The sequence below is a fragment of the Chlamydotis macqueenii genome, chromosome 4 (assembly GCF_036417535.1).
Source record: "Chlamydotis macqueenii isolate bChlMac1 chromosome 4, bChlMac1.mat, whole genome shotgun sequence".
NCBI lineage: Eukaryota > Metazoa > Chordata > Aves > Otidiformes > Otididae > Chlamydotis > Chlamydotis macqueenii.
In genome coordinates, this window is record NC_141559.1 from 56,018,940 (window position 1) to 56,036,792 (window position 17,853).

The following is a 17,853-nucleotide window of genomic DNA, read 5'->3' on the forward strand; positions in this document are numbered from 1 at the left end:
GAACTTCTCCAAATGAACATCTCACTAATTGTACTGCTGGCTGGCACATTGTGAGGGTGAATTTCTGCCTTTTTGAGTGCTGTCAGATCGTTACACCTGGTCTAGAAGGGCTCCAATGGACTGCACAGACTGAGCTTTTGTAACTAAAGCCTGGCTTTTGAAGATGGATTTCAAAACTTCTGTATCCATATCACTGGATTTCCTGCAGGCAGTTGAGGAAATTATGGGTGTTCCATGACCCACTGTGCTTATAATATGCAAGGCATATCAAAACATTTAAGGGTAGTCTGGGACAGAGAGTGGTTGAGGTGAAGTCATAATTGATGCCTGCTTCTACTTCATGTGGGGTGTACCTACAGACCACTTCTACATACCTCTTGTGAGACGCAGAAAAAAATATTTTTAATTCACAAAGCCTTTATCAAACTTACAGCCAAATGGAGTTCAGGTGGGAGAAGCTAGCAACAAGCCAGCTAGGATCACAAGCAGGTGCAGCAGAATCTGCTGTAATTCTGGAGAAGCGGTGTGCAGTAGCGCAAGTCTATTCAAGCATTGGAACAGGCTGCTCAGGGAAGCGGTGGAGACACCATCCCTGGAGGTGCTAAAAAAAATAACTGTGTAGATGTGGCACTTTGGGACACGGTTTAGTAGGCGTGGTGGTGTTGGGTTGATGGTTGGACTTGGTGATCTTAGAGGTCTTTTCCAACTGTAATAATTCTATGATTTTTTAAGTCTGGGATCCCGCTTTTCTGCCATCAGGAGCCAAAGCCAGGATTTCTGTGGCTTCTGCTGTGCCATATAGATGTATCAGTGGCACTTGGCCATGGCAGTCCTTCTGTGCCGAGAACAGACAGCCTCCTAGGAGTATTTCAGGTTGCTTATTACTGGCGAAGTGTGTTCAAGCCAGAAAAGCTTTTCTTCAGCCCCTGATTGAGTTTTCTTGGTAGCTTTTAAGATGACCGCAGGCTGGGTGTTGCTTTGATGTGTTGAAATATTACTGTAGGAGATTGGTTCTAGCTCCAGAATGAATGGGCTTGGGACCAGAGGAGAGGTGGTGCTAGGGGGTTAATAGGTGGCTTATTTCTGCCATTTTCCACTTTAAGAGGTATGTCAGCTCGATGGTACAAAACAGGACTGTGATCACGTTCAAGTTAGTGCCAAATTGGGCTCATTGTATTGGTGTCAGTTACTTGGCATGTATGCTGGCAGAGCTGAAAGAGTTAACTTTAGTAGCTGAAGAACAAGTAGTTCTCTAACCTTTAATAGTCATAGAACAAGTAGTTGTTTAGGGGAAAAAGTTCATCTTAGAGTGTTTGGAAAGAGAAGTATCTGAGGAAGTATTAGTCATTCCCTGTGCATAAAGCAAGTCATAATTTGTGTATATTACAGGATTTTAGTTAGAGCATGTCAAAAGAGTGTCTTGGATACTGAAACAAATTGAGCTTATTTTTGGTATAATACATCACATGTGCACCTGACATTGTATGACATTTGGAGAAACAAGCTCAGATTGTGAAGAAAGTGAATTAAACTGACTCCTTTACTGTAATTAAAAAGGATAGCCTTAGGCACTGTTGACCTCTTTTTTTTTTTAATTTTATTTTTTTTCCCTTGTATTTCCCATTGATTTGGTTTTACTTTTCTTAAATTTGCAGTTTTGTGTACAAGAGCAATTCACCTCCTACTTAATGGTGAGCTTTAGGATTCCTAAACAGAATTAGGTCCAACCTCTGATTTAGCAGAAGATTTATTTTTCTAGCCCTCTAAGTCTCCAGCTTACTGGAGAAGTAGGAAAAGCTCTTGCACAAGCATCACCCATTTTCTTTGCCAATCTTATGTTTGCCTGTTTCTTTAGTAAGTGGGTGGTACTATTTCTCTTTCCTTCTTATCGGCAGGTTTTTTTTTAGGAAAAAGGCTGAAGCAGTAGTTCTGCTTTGCTCAATGTCCACTCAGTGCTGCAGGGCCAGAGGAGGACTGGTGGAGCAGCCTTGGTCTACGTAGAAGTGAAGTAAATAGACTCTGCTCTGAGCTTCTGCTCCTCCAAATCAATGTTGTGCTGGTTTGGAGGTAGTTCTTCCATTTTCCTCTCCAACCTTACTTTGAAAATATTTTCCAGAACAAAGAGGACTGTCTCCTTTTGAAGCTACATACACACACGTAAGAAGGACCAGTATACCATGTACCACCTCCCAGTTCAGACCCTGACCTTCCCTTTCTGTTCATACTTTACCTTTTCCCTCCTCTCTGTCAGCTGAGGGCAGTTATAATTGTGCAAATAAACCAAACTGATATTCTTCAGCAGACCTTTATGCTGCACAAGTGAAAAAACAAATCTCTTTACGCTCTGCCTCAGCTGGCTAGCTGCAATCAAACTCCTCACAGCATCCAGAAGCCCTGGGGATGGCACTGCAGCTGGTAAGAGCAGCTGTATGTCAGCAGAAAATTAAGTTTACCATTTTCACTGCATTTTATACATGGTATTTAAAAATAAAAATAAACCTGAGCAACAAAGTTCAGACTTGGGAAAATCTGCTGTGTCCCTTCTAGAGGAAGGGGAATTTAAAAGTTGTGGCTAATGCTAATAGCATTATTGTGGAAGTAATAGAAACCATTAACTGCTGCATATGGGTTGAGCAGAGGGTGATGCAAAGCCATGTTATGTGTGTGATTACAGAACTATCTAATCTTCTCAAGTCTGAAAGACTAGACTGGCAGAGTATTTAAGATTCTTTTGTTGTTAAAGATTTTCTGGCTTTGGCTTTGCACAGATTTTCAATTACGTTTACCATGAATAGGATGAATTACAACTGCTCTCCATGTATATATAGACATATAAAGACCTCTTCCCCCCACCAACAACATAAACCATCAGCTTTTCTTGTCCCATTATTATTATTCTGTGTGAGGAAAAGAGGATGGATGAAGGTAAGGGTTAAACTTTAATCTATATAGATAATGTTGAAGAATAACAAAGACTTCTCACAAGCATTGAAAGAGCGGCAAAAACACAGCTTTGAAGATGTTACAGCCGTACCAGTGACACTTTGCAGGCAATAAATACAATAGGGGAAGAAGTTCATGTTCAGAAAGCTTTGCAACTCTTGGGCGGTGGGTTTTGTTTATCTTTAGTACAGAAAGAAAGATGACTTTCTGGTCTTCCGTGAAATCTAATAATTAACTCCTAATACTCTTTGACTAACAAAACAAATACGGGAAGTTAGGGATAGCCAAAATGCAAGAGCTAAATACCTGCTCTGTCACCAAAACTATTTCTTGAGGCAGTGACACATTCAAAAGCTTTTTATTTTTAGAAAGGAGAGGTGACTGAGTGTGCAGATGGTCAGTAGACTGAGAAAACTTTTGAATTTTGCTACTTTAATGGATGTTACAAAGTCTTTTTGTGTGTGTGTGTGTCTTGCTTTCCTGTGTCCTAAACTAAGCTTTGGGTTTATTTTCTTCCAGAAAATAATGTTACAAATGCTAAAGATGTTTTTGATCTGAATAAACCTAAGGCAAAATAGCCAGTGCAAGTTTAAGTATTGCTGGCCTTTGATGTGGAAAAAATAAGAAAAGCTACAAATACTCAGCTCTAGAGGAGTGAATAAAAATATAAGAAGTTGAGAGGATAGTGAAAATTGATCAGTCCATTTTTGGAATGGTATCTCACGGTGTTGCTAACTCAAATTTAGCAGTAGATAATTTAAATAAAAAATACCCATGGCAACGTATTTTCTACATCATGGATAGTAATAATGTAATTTTTGTTTCATAAAGCAGAGGTTCTTTTCCTAAATAATTTGTTTATGAGGGAATTGAAGAAGGTGCACTATAAAACTTTGAAAAGATAACTTGGTCATTGGAGTATACTGCTTACAGGTCACAATAAAGAGCAATAGCTGAGTCTACAAGTGATTTGGAGACATGTACAGATCATTCTCCTAAATCTGAACCCATCGTTGTAAGTGGAAAGAAACACTTTTGCTGCTTTTACCATTTTCCCCAAGCTGTTCTGTGCTCTTTGGCTCTACAGCTCTTTCATGGTGGTTGATGTGTTGATGGTCCAGTTTGGTGTGCTGAGCCACCTTGATGCCAGCCAACCCTGTCTAAGAGGGACTGTCACTCCTTCAGCATTGTTTTCTTCACTTACTGCAGCTACCTCAGTTATAATACGAAAAGGAAGCAAATGCTTGTCTTCTGTAAAATGTAGTGAGTCTGTTTCCAAGGAATTTTGGAAAACCTGCACTGATTGCAATGAAATACTCCTGCATGTGTACGTGAGTAGCTTTCAGTTGAACAAAGGACATTTTGCAACATGACATGTTATCTCAGAGAATCTCTAGTCAAAGAGTTATCACTCAGTTACACCTTAGCCTATTTACTTTTTAACCTAAATCTTGTGCAGGCAAATACAAATTTTATTTTCACAGGATCTGATTATGTATAAAATTAGCCAGTTATTGCTTGGCTAACTTTCAAATAGAGATTGGGATTTTGCAAACCTTTGAGTATAAGTTTGAAATCTATTTGAATGTCGCCCCCCACAACTGCATTTCTGTCAGTTGGAAAAAAAAGAAAGAAGCTTGCATATGATAGAAGTAGTTTCTGAGAATCTGTTGTTTAAAAAAAAAAAGAGGACTAAAAAAGCAAATTCAAGTATTTTTTACTTCTTTTTCTGGCATATGATACATTTCAGATATCATTACAGTATTTTTCCTCTCAATTCCAATTTTAAAATTATGACAGATTATGCTGAAGTATATTTTTCTGTATTTGTATTTCTGTCAAATTTACAATTTGAACAGGGATTAATAACATTTATCTCTTACTCAGTTTTCTTTTATTTTTTGGAGTTTGAATTTGCAACCTTAGATGTGAGGCAACAAGACTTTTCTTCCATTTGAAGCACAGGAGCAGATTTAGCAATTGTTATTTACACTGAGTAGTAATTATTCAAATAAGCCTGTGCTGGATACTTATATGGGTAGTTATTCACATGTAATTCAGTTTGTAGTTTCATGATAAAGCAACGGCAGCTTCAGGAGAAAAAGCAGGGTAAGGAGTTACTTTCTTCTTCCTTCTGCACTATTTCTCCTCTCTACCGAGAGCTGCAGTGTGTGCCCTACTCACTGACTTCACTGCAGCTGTTTGCAGGGACACATTGTGAACTTAATCAGCAAATTGATCTGAATTGAATTAATTAAAAAAATATATATTCTAGAAGAGTTACAGATTTGAGTCAGAATTACAAGGTACCACCTGTGTACTTAAAACTGACTTTTTTTTTAATATTACTAGAACTTCCACTGAACTTTTTCATCCATTTATGCAACTGTTTGAATGTTACATGTGCTTACTGACTGATTTAGGGTGACTAATTGTTTCAATAAACAAACACAACCCAGGAGGTGGGAGTGGGAACCGGGAGACATGCAGGTAGTGTTGCAACTGCTGGGGTTACCTCATCAGCTAGTGCCTTGGTTTTCCCCAGTGAACGCCAGGAAAGATGGGATGCATAAAAAGCTCAGTCTACAAGTGAAAATTTACTTTGTACATCTTGATCGATATTGGCTTAGTAGATTTATCTTAACAGTTGTTTTAATTTGCTTTGTGGAAAGTGTGTGGTGACTTCATGGGCATACAGGTGAGTATTTGTAGAATGTGGTGATGGATCAGGGCAAGCTGATACAGACTTTCTGATACTTAAAGTTGAGAACATTTTCCCACCCTAAAAAAGCTGAGAATCCGTAACTCTTTTTTAGATTTTGGTTGTAATTCTGAGTGCTCAGCATTTCTGCAAATGAGATGGTATTTCTTACCATGTAACTATGGTTGGCAGGGAACAGGGCAAGTCCTTGGTAGGAGATACTCTGAAGAGTTTAGATGGGTGGCAGCATGAAACTCCGATAGCTGTTGGGAACAAGATAACAACGTGTCATGTAAACAGCTTCATGTCCTGAGAAATGGCCTGGGACCAATGGAATATTTGGGGGGGAAAGTGCAAAAAAGTCGTAAAACTATACTGAAGAAAAAGAAGTGATGTATGCGTTTGATAAGAGGTAACGTTGGCTGTTACAGGTGCTTCTCCATGGAGTATTTCAATTTTGGAAAGGAACTTCCAGAATAGTCAGTGAGGGTTCAGTTGTCCTGAGCCTTATTTATGGAAACAGAAATGTGGCTAGAGCTGTTGACTTGGAAAAAAACCCCAGACAAAACAGGTTTCTGTGACTAAATGCAGATTCAAAGGCCAGTCTTCTGACGTGGGAAACTGGTTCTTATCCGAAGAGATCTCCATAGTGGCGATAGCTCAGTGTAACAACCAGGTGCAGGCACTGATCAATTACATTATTAATGTTTTTTACTTTCTTAATGCTGATTTCATCAAAAGAGTTTTGGTTTTGTTTCCTATATAGTCTTAATGTAACCAAAGAGGGCTGGTAGGGAAAATAAATACTTTAGCATTATCAGTGTTGAGATTTAAAATAGTCGTTAATTTTGAATCCTTCTTGTGCTCTCTAGAGTACTACTCTGGGAATGTCTGAGATCACGATTTCTAAGGTGGATAATAATGATATTTTTCTTAAGTACCAACAGAAAATTTCTACTATAGAGAACAGAAGGATTGTTTTGAGTGGGAGAGGCTGGCATGGGAACCCTTACAGTTTTGTGTGCATTAAGCTGGTCTGAAAGTTAATACTGACTTTTAATTCTTTGAACAATGTTTGCATTTTCAGTTCATGGTAGTATCCTTCCCTCTGCAATTACCTTTAAGATTGCCAATTTATTTTCAGATGGACAGCTTTTTTTTTAATTGGGCAGCTTTAGTAAATAAAGAACTCACTCAAGACAATTACTAATTAGAAAAGGTCTGTCTTCTTCCCAGGAATGCAATATGACAGATGACCAACAAAATGCATGCATCTACATGCATCAGAGGAAGAGAAAAAAAAAAAAAGAAATTATTCGTAAGAATCACTGTTTCCGATCCCATTACAGTCTTTTACTTATGAATCCTAACCAGGTCTTATTTTGTAGTTCCATGTAAACCACAGACTAATTTTTTAGCATATATGGAGATATACCTTGAAAATAAAATAAAAGGATATTTTAAAGCAGTGAACAACTACATCCAGCTGTGTGAAATGGCAAGAGTGTGGGATATGACAGCTTAGTTGGCCAAAATGGGGAGTGAAACACCATATCAGGACTAGCCTGGGAGGCAAAGGGTGTCACTTCATGTAATGTCACAATAAATAATGACATGTTTGGGCAGAAAGCAAAAGGAGAGGCACTAAATGAATTTGTTTATATTTAATTTTATTTAAACTTTATTTTTATAAGGTAATGTTGTGAGGAGGGCTGTGGCTTTTCAAGCTTCTCTGCACAATGTTGTGAAATGTACTATTTTGTCCATGCTGAAGTTATGCTGCCCCCAGAGAAAAATGTGCATACATTTCCCCAGTGAATTTTGAAATACTCTAAGTAGTAAAGAGGTGCATAAATTAAGCCTTGTGAGGTGAAAAACACTTTTAAAAAAAATTTTATAAGTTGGGGCGAATTTTCCTACTGGTATGGAGATCTGCAGTGCTTACCTAGGCCTTGGGCGTGGGTGGTGTCGTTCCCCCCCCCCCCCCCCCCGAAACACTTGAGAAGATATTCATAGTCACTGGTGCTGCAGCAGATGCTGCTGTTCCTTCTTCAAGCCACAGCTTCAGCCCACAGCTGTACTGCTCTAGCCCGAGCTGCGGCTGAGGTCTGTGCCCGCAGTGTAGCGTGGCTTGAGGCAGTGCGGCGGGCAGGTCTGGCAGAAAGCTAGCAAAGGGAAAGGTAATGGGGGAAAAATGGAACAGTATGGTCAGCAGGAGTAGGGAAGTGATTGTGCCCCTGTACTCGAGGCCACATCTTGAGTATTGTGTGCAGTTTTGGGCCCATCAGTACAAGAAGGACATTGAGTTGCTGGAGTACGGTCCAGAGAAGGGCAACAAAGCTGGTGAGGGGTCTGCAGAACAAGTCTTATGAAGAGCGGCTGAGGGAACCTGGATTGCTTAGTCTGTAGAAGAGGAGGTGGAGGGAAGACCTTATCGCTCTCTGCAGCTACCTGAAAGGAGGTTGTAGTGAGGTGAGTGTTGGTCTGTTCTCCCAAATAACTTGTGATAGGACAGGAGGAAATGGCTTCAGGTTGTGTCAGGGGAGGTTTAGGTTGTCTATTAGGAAACATTTCTTTACTGAAAGAGTGGTCAGGCACTGGAACAGGCTGCCCAAGGAAGCGGTGGAGTCATCATGCCTGGAGGTGTTCAAAGAGCATGTAGATGTGGCACTCTGGGACATGGTTTAGTAGGCGTGGTAGTGTTAGGTTGATGGTTGGACTAGATGATCTTGGAGGTCTCTTCCAACCTTAAGATTCTATGAAGAAAGGTTTCTGGAACACCTCTCCCACACCTTTCATTCCTGCCTGCGTCCCACCTCATGTGTTAAGTCTGTGCTGTATGATGAAATGTCTGGTTGCATCCCTTCGCTAGCCCGCTTCCCAGCCAGGGAAGTACCCACACTTGCACCCACACAAGGCAGAATGACACAGCAGGATGGCAGCGAGCAGATGAAGGAGGATTCAGCTATGCTGAAGCTGGCATTGTTGCAAAGACTGGAGAGATTGCCTGGTGCTTTCTGTCTGGCAGGGCTCTGGAGCCAGACTTGCAAACCAAGTAACTGTGGGTGCGTTTGTTCTTACGTGCTCCAAAGCCTGTCCTACAGGTATCAACCATGGTGTAAAACTTTAAAGCAGCTTGATGTTGCTGAGTGACCAGACCAGTCAAAAGTGAATGATTTAGATTGTTGATGGTCAGCATGGAGTCTTTCTAAATAGAAAATGGAGGGCATATACTTAGCAATTTCTGAAAAATAAGCTCTAATTCTCTGTTCTCAAATTGACGTCTTCTAAATGACGACTTGCATCTGAAGATATTTATTAATATAATTCATGTGAATTTTCAAATGGTTTTACTGATCCATGTTCAGTTTTGTGTATCAAACATTTTTGTAAATGACATTTATATATGCATAGGCCTTAGCAATTAAAACTCTGACAGACATCAGGACTTTGTGGTGGCAAGCAGTTGTGTATACTGCTGTTTGCCCAGAGCACACTTTGGACTTCACACCTGTATTTTCTGTGCTGTAGCCTGCAGTGTCCCTTATTTCATCCTGGTCAGGTACAGCTTTTGGTTTCCTACGGGCATGCCAGTGCAGCCCTCAGCTGTGCAAAGCTTGAACTTTCTTGTCTAATAATTAACTTCTGTAAACTTCCAGATGCTTAGGGTGAGCTCCAGCTTTCTGTATTTTCAGGTAGTTTCATTTATAAGTAGAAGCTCTTTTTACTACAGAAGTTTCCAGTTCTGTGATCTGCTAAAGATACCGTAATGATTTTTCTCTTGCCTTAACAGGAACTGATATTCAATGGCTAAAAACAGAGGTGACAAGTGGCTGAAATGAATACGACTACTATCCTGCAAGAGATTTTGATTAAGAGATCACAGCAGAAGAAGAGAACTTCTCCATTAAACTACAAAGAGAGGCTTTTTGTACTTACAAAGTCTATGTTAACGTATTACGAAGGTCGAGCAGAGGTAGGAGATGCAAATTTATACTGTAGACTTACTTTGTTCCTTTTTTGCTTTTGTGTAGTATTTGTTTTTTTCCTACCATATTTCATACTGTCAGGAGTGGATGGGGGCAATGCCCATGGATGGGAATGAACATAAGCTGCCATTTCTCTTTTTTCTTGTTTATAATGCAGATTTACAGAGATGCAGATAACTTATCTGATAGTCAATGTGAACTGGCTCTTACTTAGAGCGGTATTACATAGCCAGGATGTCAGGAATAAGATAAAACAGCTTTTAGAGTTGGTCATCAGAGCTGATTTCTTCCTCCCTCCAGAGAGATGAAAGATCACTGCTATCACAAAGTGGGGAAAAGGTAGAAGAACTTACAATCGTAGTTGCTTGTGGCCATGTTTACTGTGATGGCCATTAGCTTCACATCTAGGAATTAACTGAATTCAAACAGGAGAAAGAGCATTTGATAGGAGCAGTGCATTGCAGACCAAATTCACTAGAGATAAGGCCCATTATAGTGGATCCTGTAACGTAGTGACTGAAATGAAGCTGGAAGCAATTTATTTTTGGCATGACTAACAGCTCGTTGCTGTTACCACTTCATGTAAATTCAGTTACAGTAGAATTCAATAGTGTGAACTAGGCAAATCCTCAGACTAGCATTTTTCAAATGAGCGCCAGACTTGGTTTCATCAAGATCACCTGCCCCTGGAGTGCCATGTCATATCTCTTAGTGCTGGGGGACAGATTTTCCACTTAACTGAGGCTACTTAACAGATTTGTCACAATGCTGAGGGGGATTAAAATGGCAGTAGCTACGGGAGCATTCTCTGCACTTTGGGAAGCCATTCAACAAATAAACTTAATGGAGACAACTCTGCAACCTCTTGTGTCGGCTGTCTTACCTCTGATGAAGGAAGGGGATGCAGGAGAGCTAAGGCTTACTAAGCATGTTGCTCTACCAGAGCTTGTGCTTGCAGCAGAGTTGAGCTCACTTACCATGCTCCAAGACCACAGCAGACTATTGTAGTTGCCGTTCTCTGAGTATCACTTGGGCACAGTTGAGGATTAAGAATGAGATCACAGAACCACAGAATGGTTGAGGTTGGAAAGGATCTCTGGAGGTCATCTGGTCCAGTCCTCCTGCTCAAGCAGGACCACCTAGGGGCAGTTGCCCAGGACCATGTCTGGATGGTTTTGGAAAATCTCAAAGGATGGAAACTCTACAACCTCTCTGGGCAAACTATGCCAGTGCTCAGTCACCCTTACAGTAAAAAAAAAAAAAAAAAAAAGGTGTTTCCTGATATTCAGGAGGAACCTCCTGTGTTTCAGCTTGTGCCCCTTAAGTATTGTTCTGTCACTGGCACCACCGAGAAGATCCTGGCTCCGTTTTCTTTACACCCTCCCTTCAGTTGTTTATATGCATTAGTAAAATTTCTTCTCCAGTGTAAACAGTCCCAGCTCTCTCAGCCTTTCCCCATAGGAGAGATGCTCCAGTCCTTCATCATCTTTGTGGCCCTTTGCTGGACTTTCTCTGGTATGTCCATGTCTGTCCAGTTCTAGAAGCCCAGAACTGGATAGGGTACTCCAGGTGTGGCCTCGCCAGTCCTGAGTAGAGAGGAAGGATCATCACTCTCAGCCTGCTGGCAATACTTTGTCTAACCAGGATACCATTTGCCTTCTTTGCAGCAAGGGCACATTGCTGGCTCATCTTCAACTTGGTGTTCTCCAGTTTTCTGCCAAGCTGCCATCCAGCTGGGTAGCCCCAGCATATATTGGTGCATGGGGTTGTTCCTTCCCTGCTGCAGGACTTTGCACTTCTCCTGGTTGAGTTCATAATGTTCCAGTCAGCCTACTTCTCCAGCATGTCGAGGTTCCTCTGGATAGCAGCCCAACCCCCTGCTGTATCAGCCACTCTTCCTAGCTTGGCATCATTGGGAAACTTGCTGAGAGTACACTCTGCCCCATCATCCAGGTAATTACTGAAGACGTTGAATACAATTGGACCTGGTATTGGGGGCATCACTAGTTACTGACTTCCAACTAAATTTTGTGCCACTGACCACTACCTTCCTGGTCAGGCTGTTCAGCCAGTTTTCAAACCTTGGAATATGAATTTGTATATTTTTACTGACTACAGAGTTAAAATACATACTTATTTTAGGATGCTTTTTTTAGAGAATACTCTTTTGGGGGCATAAAAAGCCCAGTGAAACATGTCTTGCATGCTTATCTTGTGCTAGCTCACATTCAGGTCAAAGAGAGATGTAACAGACAGGTTTTGCAGGTCTCGTTGTTGCCCTTTAAGAAGTTTCCCTTCCAGCTTTCCCTTTCCCCTGCAGGTTAGTGTCCTCTGGCTAAAATACCCGCCATGAGACACTGGTGGATCTGTCTGAGAGGGGGTTTAAACGATTGGTTTTATTTGCTGTGAGATGGAGCAACGCTGCCCGTAGTACTCTCAGCTGTGGAGGCAGTAGCTCCTTAAAGCGTTCCAGCATGAGATAAGGGCTGTTGGGGTGAAAATACACGTTACACCTACGCTAGCCCTGCAGTTTGCTGCTGAAAGAGGCAGGTCCATGTCCTGCCTGTCCTAGTCTTCGCAGGTCTCCCCCACCCACTTGAGTTGGTCCTGGTACTTCTTGGAATCCGCACCACTCTGAAAAAATCTTGCTAATCAGCAGATTAGCAAGTTTTATTTTGCTGTTCTGCCGAGTGAACAAGCTACGTTAGCTCAGCGCAGGATTGAACAAGTGCCAGAGGCGGTGCCAGGCAGTGGAGGAGGACAGGATACTCCGACTGTTGACATCAGTAGGTTGTTAGACTGGCTCAGCTGTAACACGTAGCTTTCCAACCTCAAACCCTTTTCATTTTCACTGTTCCTCCCAGTTTAGATTCTTTTAAATGTTAGTCAGCATTTTATTTTATTAGCAATATTGTCTGAAAATAATGAGCTCTGATCTTAGAGGGGCACACTGAATATTTTTGTCAGCAATACTTGGTCTCTATTTGAGGAATAAAAATTACTATGTGACTAAGATCTCTGTGACACAATGGTAGATATTCCTTTGTGTCACTGGGCAACTGAAATGGAAAAAGTCTGGGGGCGTTTATCAGTTGTTTGGTTTTTTTTAAGTCCATGATGGTGGCTGTAAGTTTATATCTACAGTAAGACAGTTGTATATTCTGACTGAAGTAATTGATATAAAGAGAAAAAAAAATATTATTAGAGATTAAAGTAATTCCTACCACTCTGAATAGTTGGAGGTTTATTGCTGAAATAAATGTGACTACTTGTGTATGGTGGCTGAGTTTAAAGATATGACAGATGGAAGGATAGGTATGGACTGATCTCATTTCAGGCTTGGCGATATTCAAAGTCCAGATTGGTAAGATAAGCATGGAAATCCCAAGCCAAGAGGATCCCACGCCCTCATTTTAATCACATAACTGCAGTGGTAGCAGTCTGCCAAGAGTGACTGAGTTCTGCTCTAGGCAAGTATATGATTCCCAGTGTGGTTGTTGGCCAAACTGAATTTTTTTCCATTTTAACTTCTATGGGAATTCCATAGAGAGAGTTCAGAAAGAACCCAAGGTTTGTGGTCACATGAATAGTCATACCACTTCTTTTTAAAAACAAGATTAAATTAAATCTTGTGAACCAAATTAGTCAATACTCAAAGTGTGGTCAAGCCAGGTTTGTAAATAAGGCAACAGAATTAGATACTTGATATGTCTGGTGACAGAAGTGGAACATTTATGACAACAGAAAGCAGTCAACCATAGCAAATGTTCTTGTGAGTGCTGCTGAGAGACTTAATTGACTCACTTCTGTGCAGCCAGTGGTGGGCGATCACTTGCTCTTTGACCAGAAGCTGCACATTACAGAAGCGCTCTTCTCTATTTTTTTTTCTGTCATATGTCTTGATAAAGTGCCATATTTGGAGCAATAAACGATTATTTCATAAGCATGACTATTAGCAACAGAGTAAAATCTTGTTTAAACTTGCTCATAACCTATTTAAATCTTTTTATATGTGATTTCAAGCAGCTCAGGCACCCTATCATGGTACAAAGTCCTTGCAGTGGAGCTGCACTGCTGCTGTGAGAAGAAGAAATGCAGCTTCTGTACTTAAAAATATTGCTGGACTGTACATGGAGGAGGTGTGTGAACTATTGTTGAAACATAACTACAGAATCAGCAAAGAGGCTGAATTTCAAGACAGGTTTCAAAGCACAGACACCTGAGGAAGGACAGTTCTGGTTTAGGTCACCTGTGCAAAGCTCTGCAATTATGAGTAAAGTCACGGGAAACTTATTTTGTGTAGGAAGTCAATAGGACTATGACTTTTATGGCTTAACTTCTGGCTACTATGCTGTTTGGTGGGGGGGGGAAGGAGATGGTTAAAAAGATGGACGTTAAAAAGCTTGAAAATAAAGATACATCAGGAACTGACTTGCCTTAAGCAACACAGAGATGAATTTTTAATGTTGTCAGAAAAGAGGAATAATCTGTTTAAGCTGGAGATGGCTTCCTGTTCTGACTTTTTTTTTTTTTTGCATAAATTGTGTGAATTAGTAAGTGTAAATGTTGGGGAAATGCCATTATTGCACTATTATGCAATATTAGGCTAACAATAATGACAAGCTTTTAAAAGACTGAGTTAATGTTATAGGTTTCATGACACTTCTGACCATTTATCCACTGTCATTGTTGGAAAGAGTATTTTCTGTCTTTTTTTTTCCTTAAAGTTGCAAAAGTGGCTAATAAAATCTGAATGTGATGGATTCCATTTGTAACAAGACAAAAATTAATCATACTAAGAAATAACTGAGTCAACCGCCAAGTACAGAGTACTGATCATGAATATATAAAAATAGGGAAGAAGTAAAGTATCTTCTGATTCTGAGTATGGAGATGTACTATAAAACGGAATATGCTACACTCAGAAAGACTTAAGACACGTACAGTGCTCTCAGCTATGCATTATAGACTTACTGAGCCAGCTTTAAACAGATTTACGTAGACAATAGTAACTAAGGTGGTGTGACAGTGAGAGATAGTAGGCATTTTTGCATAACTGGCCCTTGCTCTTGAGGACTCCTGCGCTCTGCTTGCTGGTGTTCGCTGGAGTCACTGACTGCAGTGTAACTTCTCCAGGTAATCTGGTTGTATAGCAAAGGCATGTAGTGTTCTAGTGAGGAAACACCAGCACAAAGTATTTTATTAGGAAATCTCTTTTTGATTTTGTATGGTTTGAAAGATCAGCATACTGTTGAGGTATGCTTCTGTTAATTTTCCTGAGCTATTTACTTCTAAGAAATAAAAATATACTAATCTGTAGGGAACATATAAGCAAAGTTAAGCAATTTTGAAATGAACCTGCTTGTCTGAAAATCAAATATTTACTATAGTAATTAAAAAAAAAAATCTCATTTAGAGTAGTTTTTTGTATTTTTGACTAGCAAAAATTTACCTAAAGTTTTAGTATGACTTTTTCCAAATTGCTGATTTCATCTTGAATGGAGTGCAGGTTTGAAATCCAAGGAGGCATTTGTGGAAATAACTTCACATATGCGTGGCCTTAGGTATGTTTGGCCATTTTCTGTCAGAAGTAGCCTCATATCTTCCATATTTAACTTAAAATGCCCTTGAGTTCATTTTCAAAGGTGTAGTGCATTCACACTTTCATCTGACTCCAGAAAAATCAAACCTTAGTGTTTACCTAGGAGTCCACCTTATCACTGAAATTGGAAATACTTCAGTAAATGTCAGCTGAACAGTTGTAACAGAAAGGAATTCTCGCTTTACAGCTCAGCCAGTATGCCTGGTGGCTGATGTCCAGTGGTGCAAGTGCTCCACACGCTCCTTTGCAGAGTGGCCTGCTGCTGCAAAGAGTGGCATCTTTTATTCCTCTCGAGTTAGCCAACAGGACAAACCACATAGAAATAGCATTCAGGCTACTGTGTCCAGCAGAGCAGTCCACCAAGCACTCTTCATTTCTCCTCTTCCTCCTTATGTGGCAATAAGTTTTACTGTTGTGAATTCTTTATCAGTAAATGGTCAGAAGACGCCTCTGAACTGGGAGAAGGCTTTATGGGAGTCTGATGGCACTGACTGGAGCAGACTTACTGCTGCATTACAGAATAGCCAGGATAGCAGGTTACATGTATTTCACACAGGTTTTGGTTTAAGCTTGTGCTGCCAGAGCAGCTGACTTGAACTAAAAGTACCACCAGATGTAGAGGTTTTTCCTCTAGACAGCATTTTAGACGAGGGAAATTCTTTGAGATGAAGGCAAGATAATAAACGTAGGTGTTAAAGTACTTTTCGTCACTGGAGTAGTTGAAAGGAGCTGGTTTGCGCAAGTGAGATGTCCTGCTAGTTTATTGGCTTTTCAAAATTTGTACATTGATGTTTCTCGTGAGTGTTGTGCTTCCAGAGAGCTGACACAGATCCGCTCATCATTTCATAAATCATTATCAGCGTGCAGACTGCTAGTATCTTCCTATCTGTTTGAGTTGTTGAATGTTCCCTTTCACCGTGGTATTTCTCTCTCCTTGCTCTCTCTCTCTCAGCTTGCTTAGCAGTGACACTTTTTACTTTAAAAGTGTGCTGATGCCTGTGGTTTGGTTACTGTCTTCCCACACACTGTGCGGCATGCTCGCATTAACCTTTCCAGCCCACAGCAACCTGCGCTGACCTTGAGCCTGAAGCCGAGTACTAGCTTCTGAACATGAAATTGCTTTAAGTTTTAGCATCTTCAGGGTCTGCTCGTCATCTTCAGGGTCTGCTCGTTTGCTGTACAGATTACAGTTTACAGCAAGAAACGGTTCATGTTGGATTTTGCTTAAACAGAAGAACTGTTACAACTAACAAAACCACCAGGATATAAATGAAAAAAAAGTGGAATAAAAACTTGAACATTCTTGGGAATTGCTAATTTTGAAAATCTCTTCCTAAGGAAAAAAGGCTCTTCTGCAAGAGTTGTATTTGGTTCTTATAATTTGAATAGAGAGGAGACAGAAGCTACTGAAATTACCATGGTGATATTTTAAGGAAGGAAAAATAACTCTAAAAGTTCTGGGGCCCACTCTAAAGCTGCAAGTTTCAGGGTAAAATTGTGTAGCTTCATTGCAACACTAATCTTGTGCAAATGCTTCCTTTGGAGCATAACGACATTAAAACTATGCTACTTAATCTTCTGTTATAAAAAGAAAAGTAATGTGTATCGATTCTACTGTTGTTTATCCCTATAGTGCTTATCTTTCATTATCTTTAGCATGATTTCCCTGATTTATATGGTTTCTTTAGTCCTTGCATAAGTGATTTAATTCTTTATATAAATGAAAGCACAATACAGTATTAAAATGCTTTTGATCACTGATTACTCTTGTTTTTTAATGTCAGATAAATAGTTTCTGAAATGAGTAGATTGGCAGAGCCTTTTTTGTTCCAAGTCATAGGTAGTGTCGATAGAGCTTTCTTAAAATAATTGCAAGTTTGTGCAATAACTTGATTCCAGCTAGACCTGGACTGTGAGTTGGCTGCTGTTTCTCCTCTAGGAAACAGAAATGGATATATACTTCCACATGAATCATGTAGAAGTCCTTAACTATACTTATTGGGGACATATGTTCACAACTGTCTCTAAGAGAGGTTGTGGCTTTAGATCAGTTCAGCTCTTACTGTTTAGCAATTTTAATGGAATTAAACACAGGTTTTCCCCAACATTGTTAGAAAAAGAATGAATCAAAATTTTTTTTTTAAGTCACACAGTCAGGATAGATGGATGGTTTAAAACACACAGAGACATGTGCTTTTATTTTTTATATATATATAAATAAAATCAAAGATGTAATGATTAACTTGTAACAGTGATTTTCAGCATAAATTATATTGCTGAGCAAGTACAATGATCTACTTACAAGTTATCCCACCTAGAATGATGCCTGTCACATCCATCTGGATAGAGCATATGGTGTTTGTACCTCTTATGAAAAACTAAAGAGTAACAATATATGATGGAATAGAGGACTTTTCAAACTTCTTCACAGGATCTGTATTTAAATGCTTACTCAGAATATGAGTAGCCACCCTTCCTAATTGTATAATACCTCTATAATGACTGCAACCATTGCTTTTACAGATTAGCAGCATTAGGACTTTGCACTTGATTACATAGAAATCAAGACAGAGAATTAATAAGTGACTTGGTAATTGTAGATGACTGACCAATGGATA

At 39.9% G+C, this 17,853-nt stretch overlaps 1 protein-coding gene across 2 annotated transcripts in view; it reads left to right on the forward strand.

Annotated features, from left to right (window-relative positions):
• TEC (tec protein tyrosine kinase) overlaps nt 1-17,853 on the forward strand; it is a 51,881-nt gene that overhangs the window by 8,576 nt on the left and 25,452 nt on the right. Inside the window, exons 1-2 of one of the 2 annotated variants that reach the window (XM_086747019.1) lie at nt 7,981-8,116; nt 9,438-9,620. In XM_086747019.1, the coding sequence (XP_086603145.1) occupies nt 9,483-9,620 (138 nt within the window). In that variant the 5' untranslated portion in view covers nt 7,981-8,116; nt 9,438-9,482. Of the gene's footprint in view, nt 1-7,980; nt 8,117-9,437; nt 9,621-17,853 lie in introns of those variants that run through there. The other variant, XM_086747018.1, reaches the window with a different exon arrangement.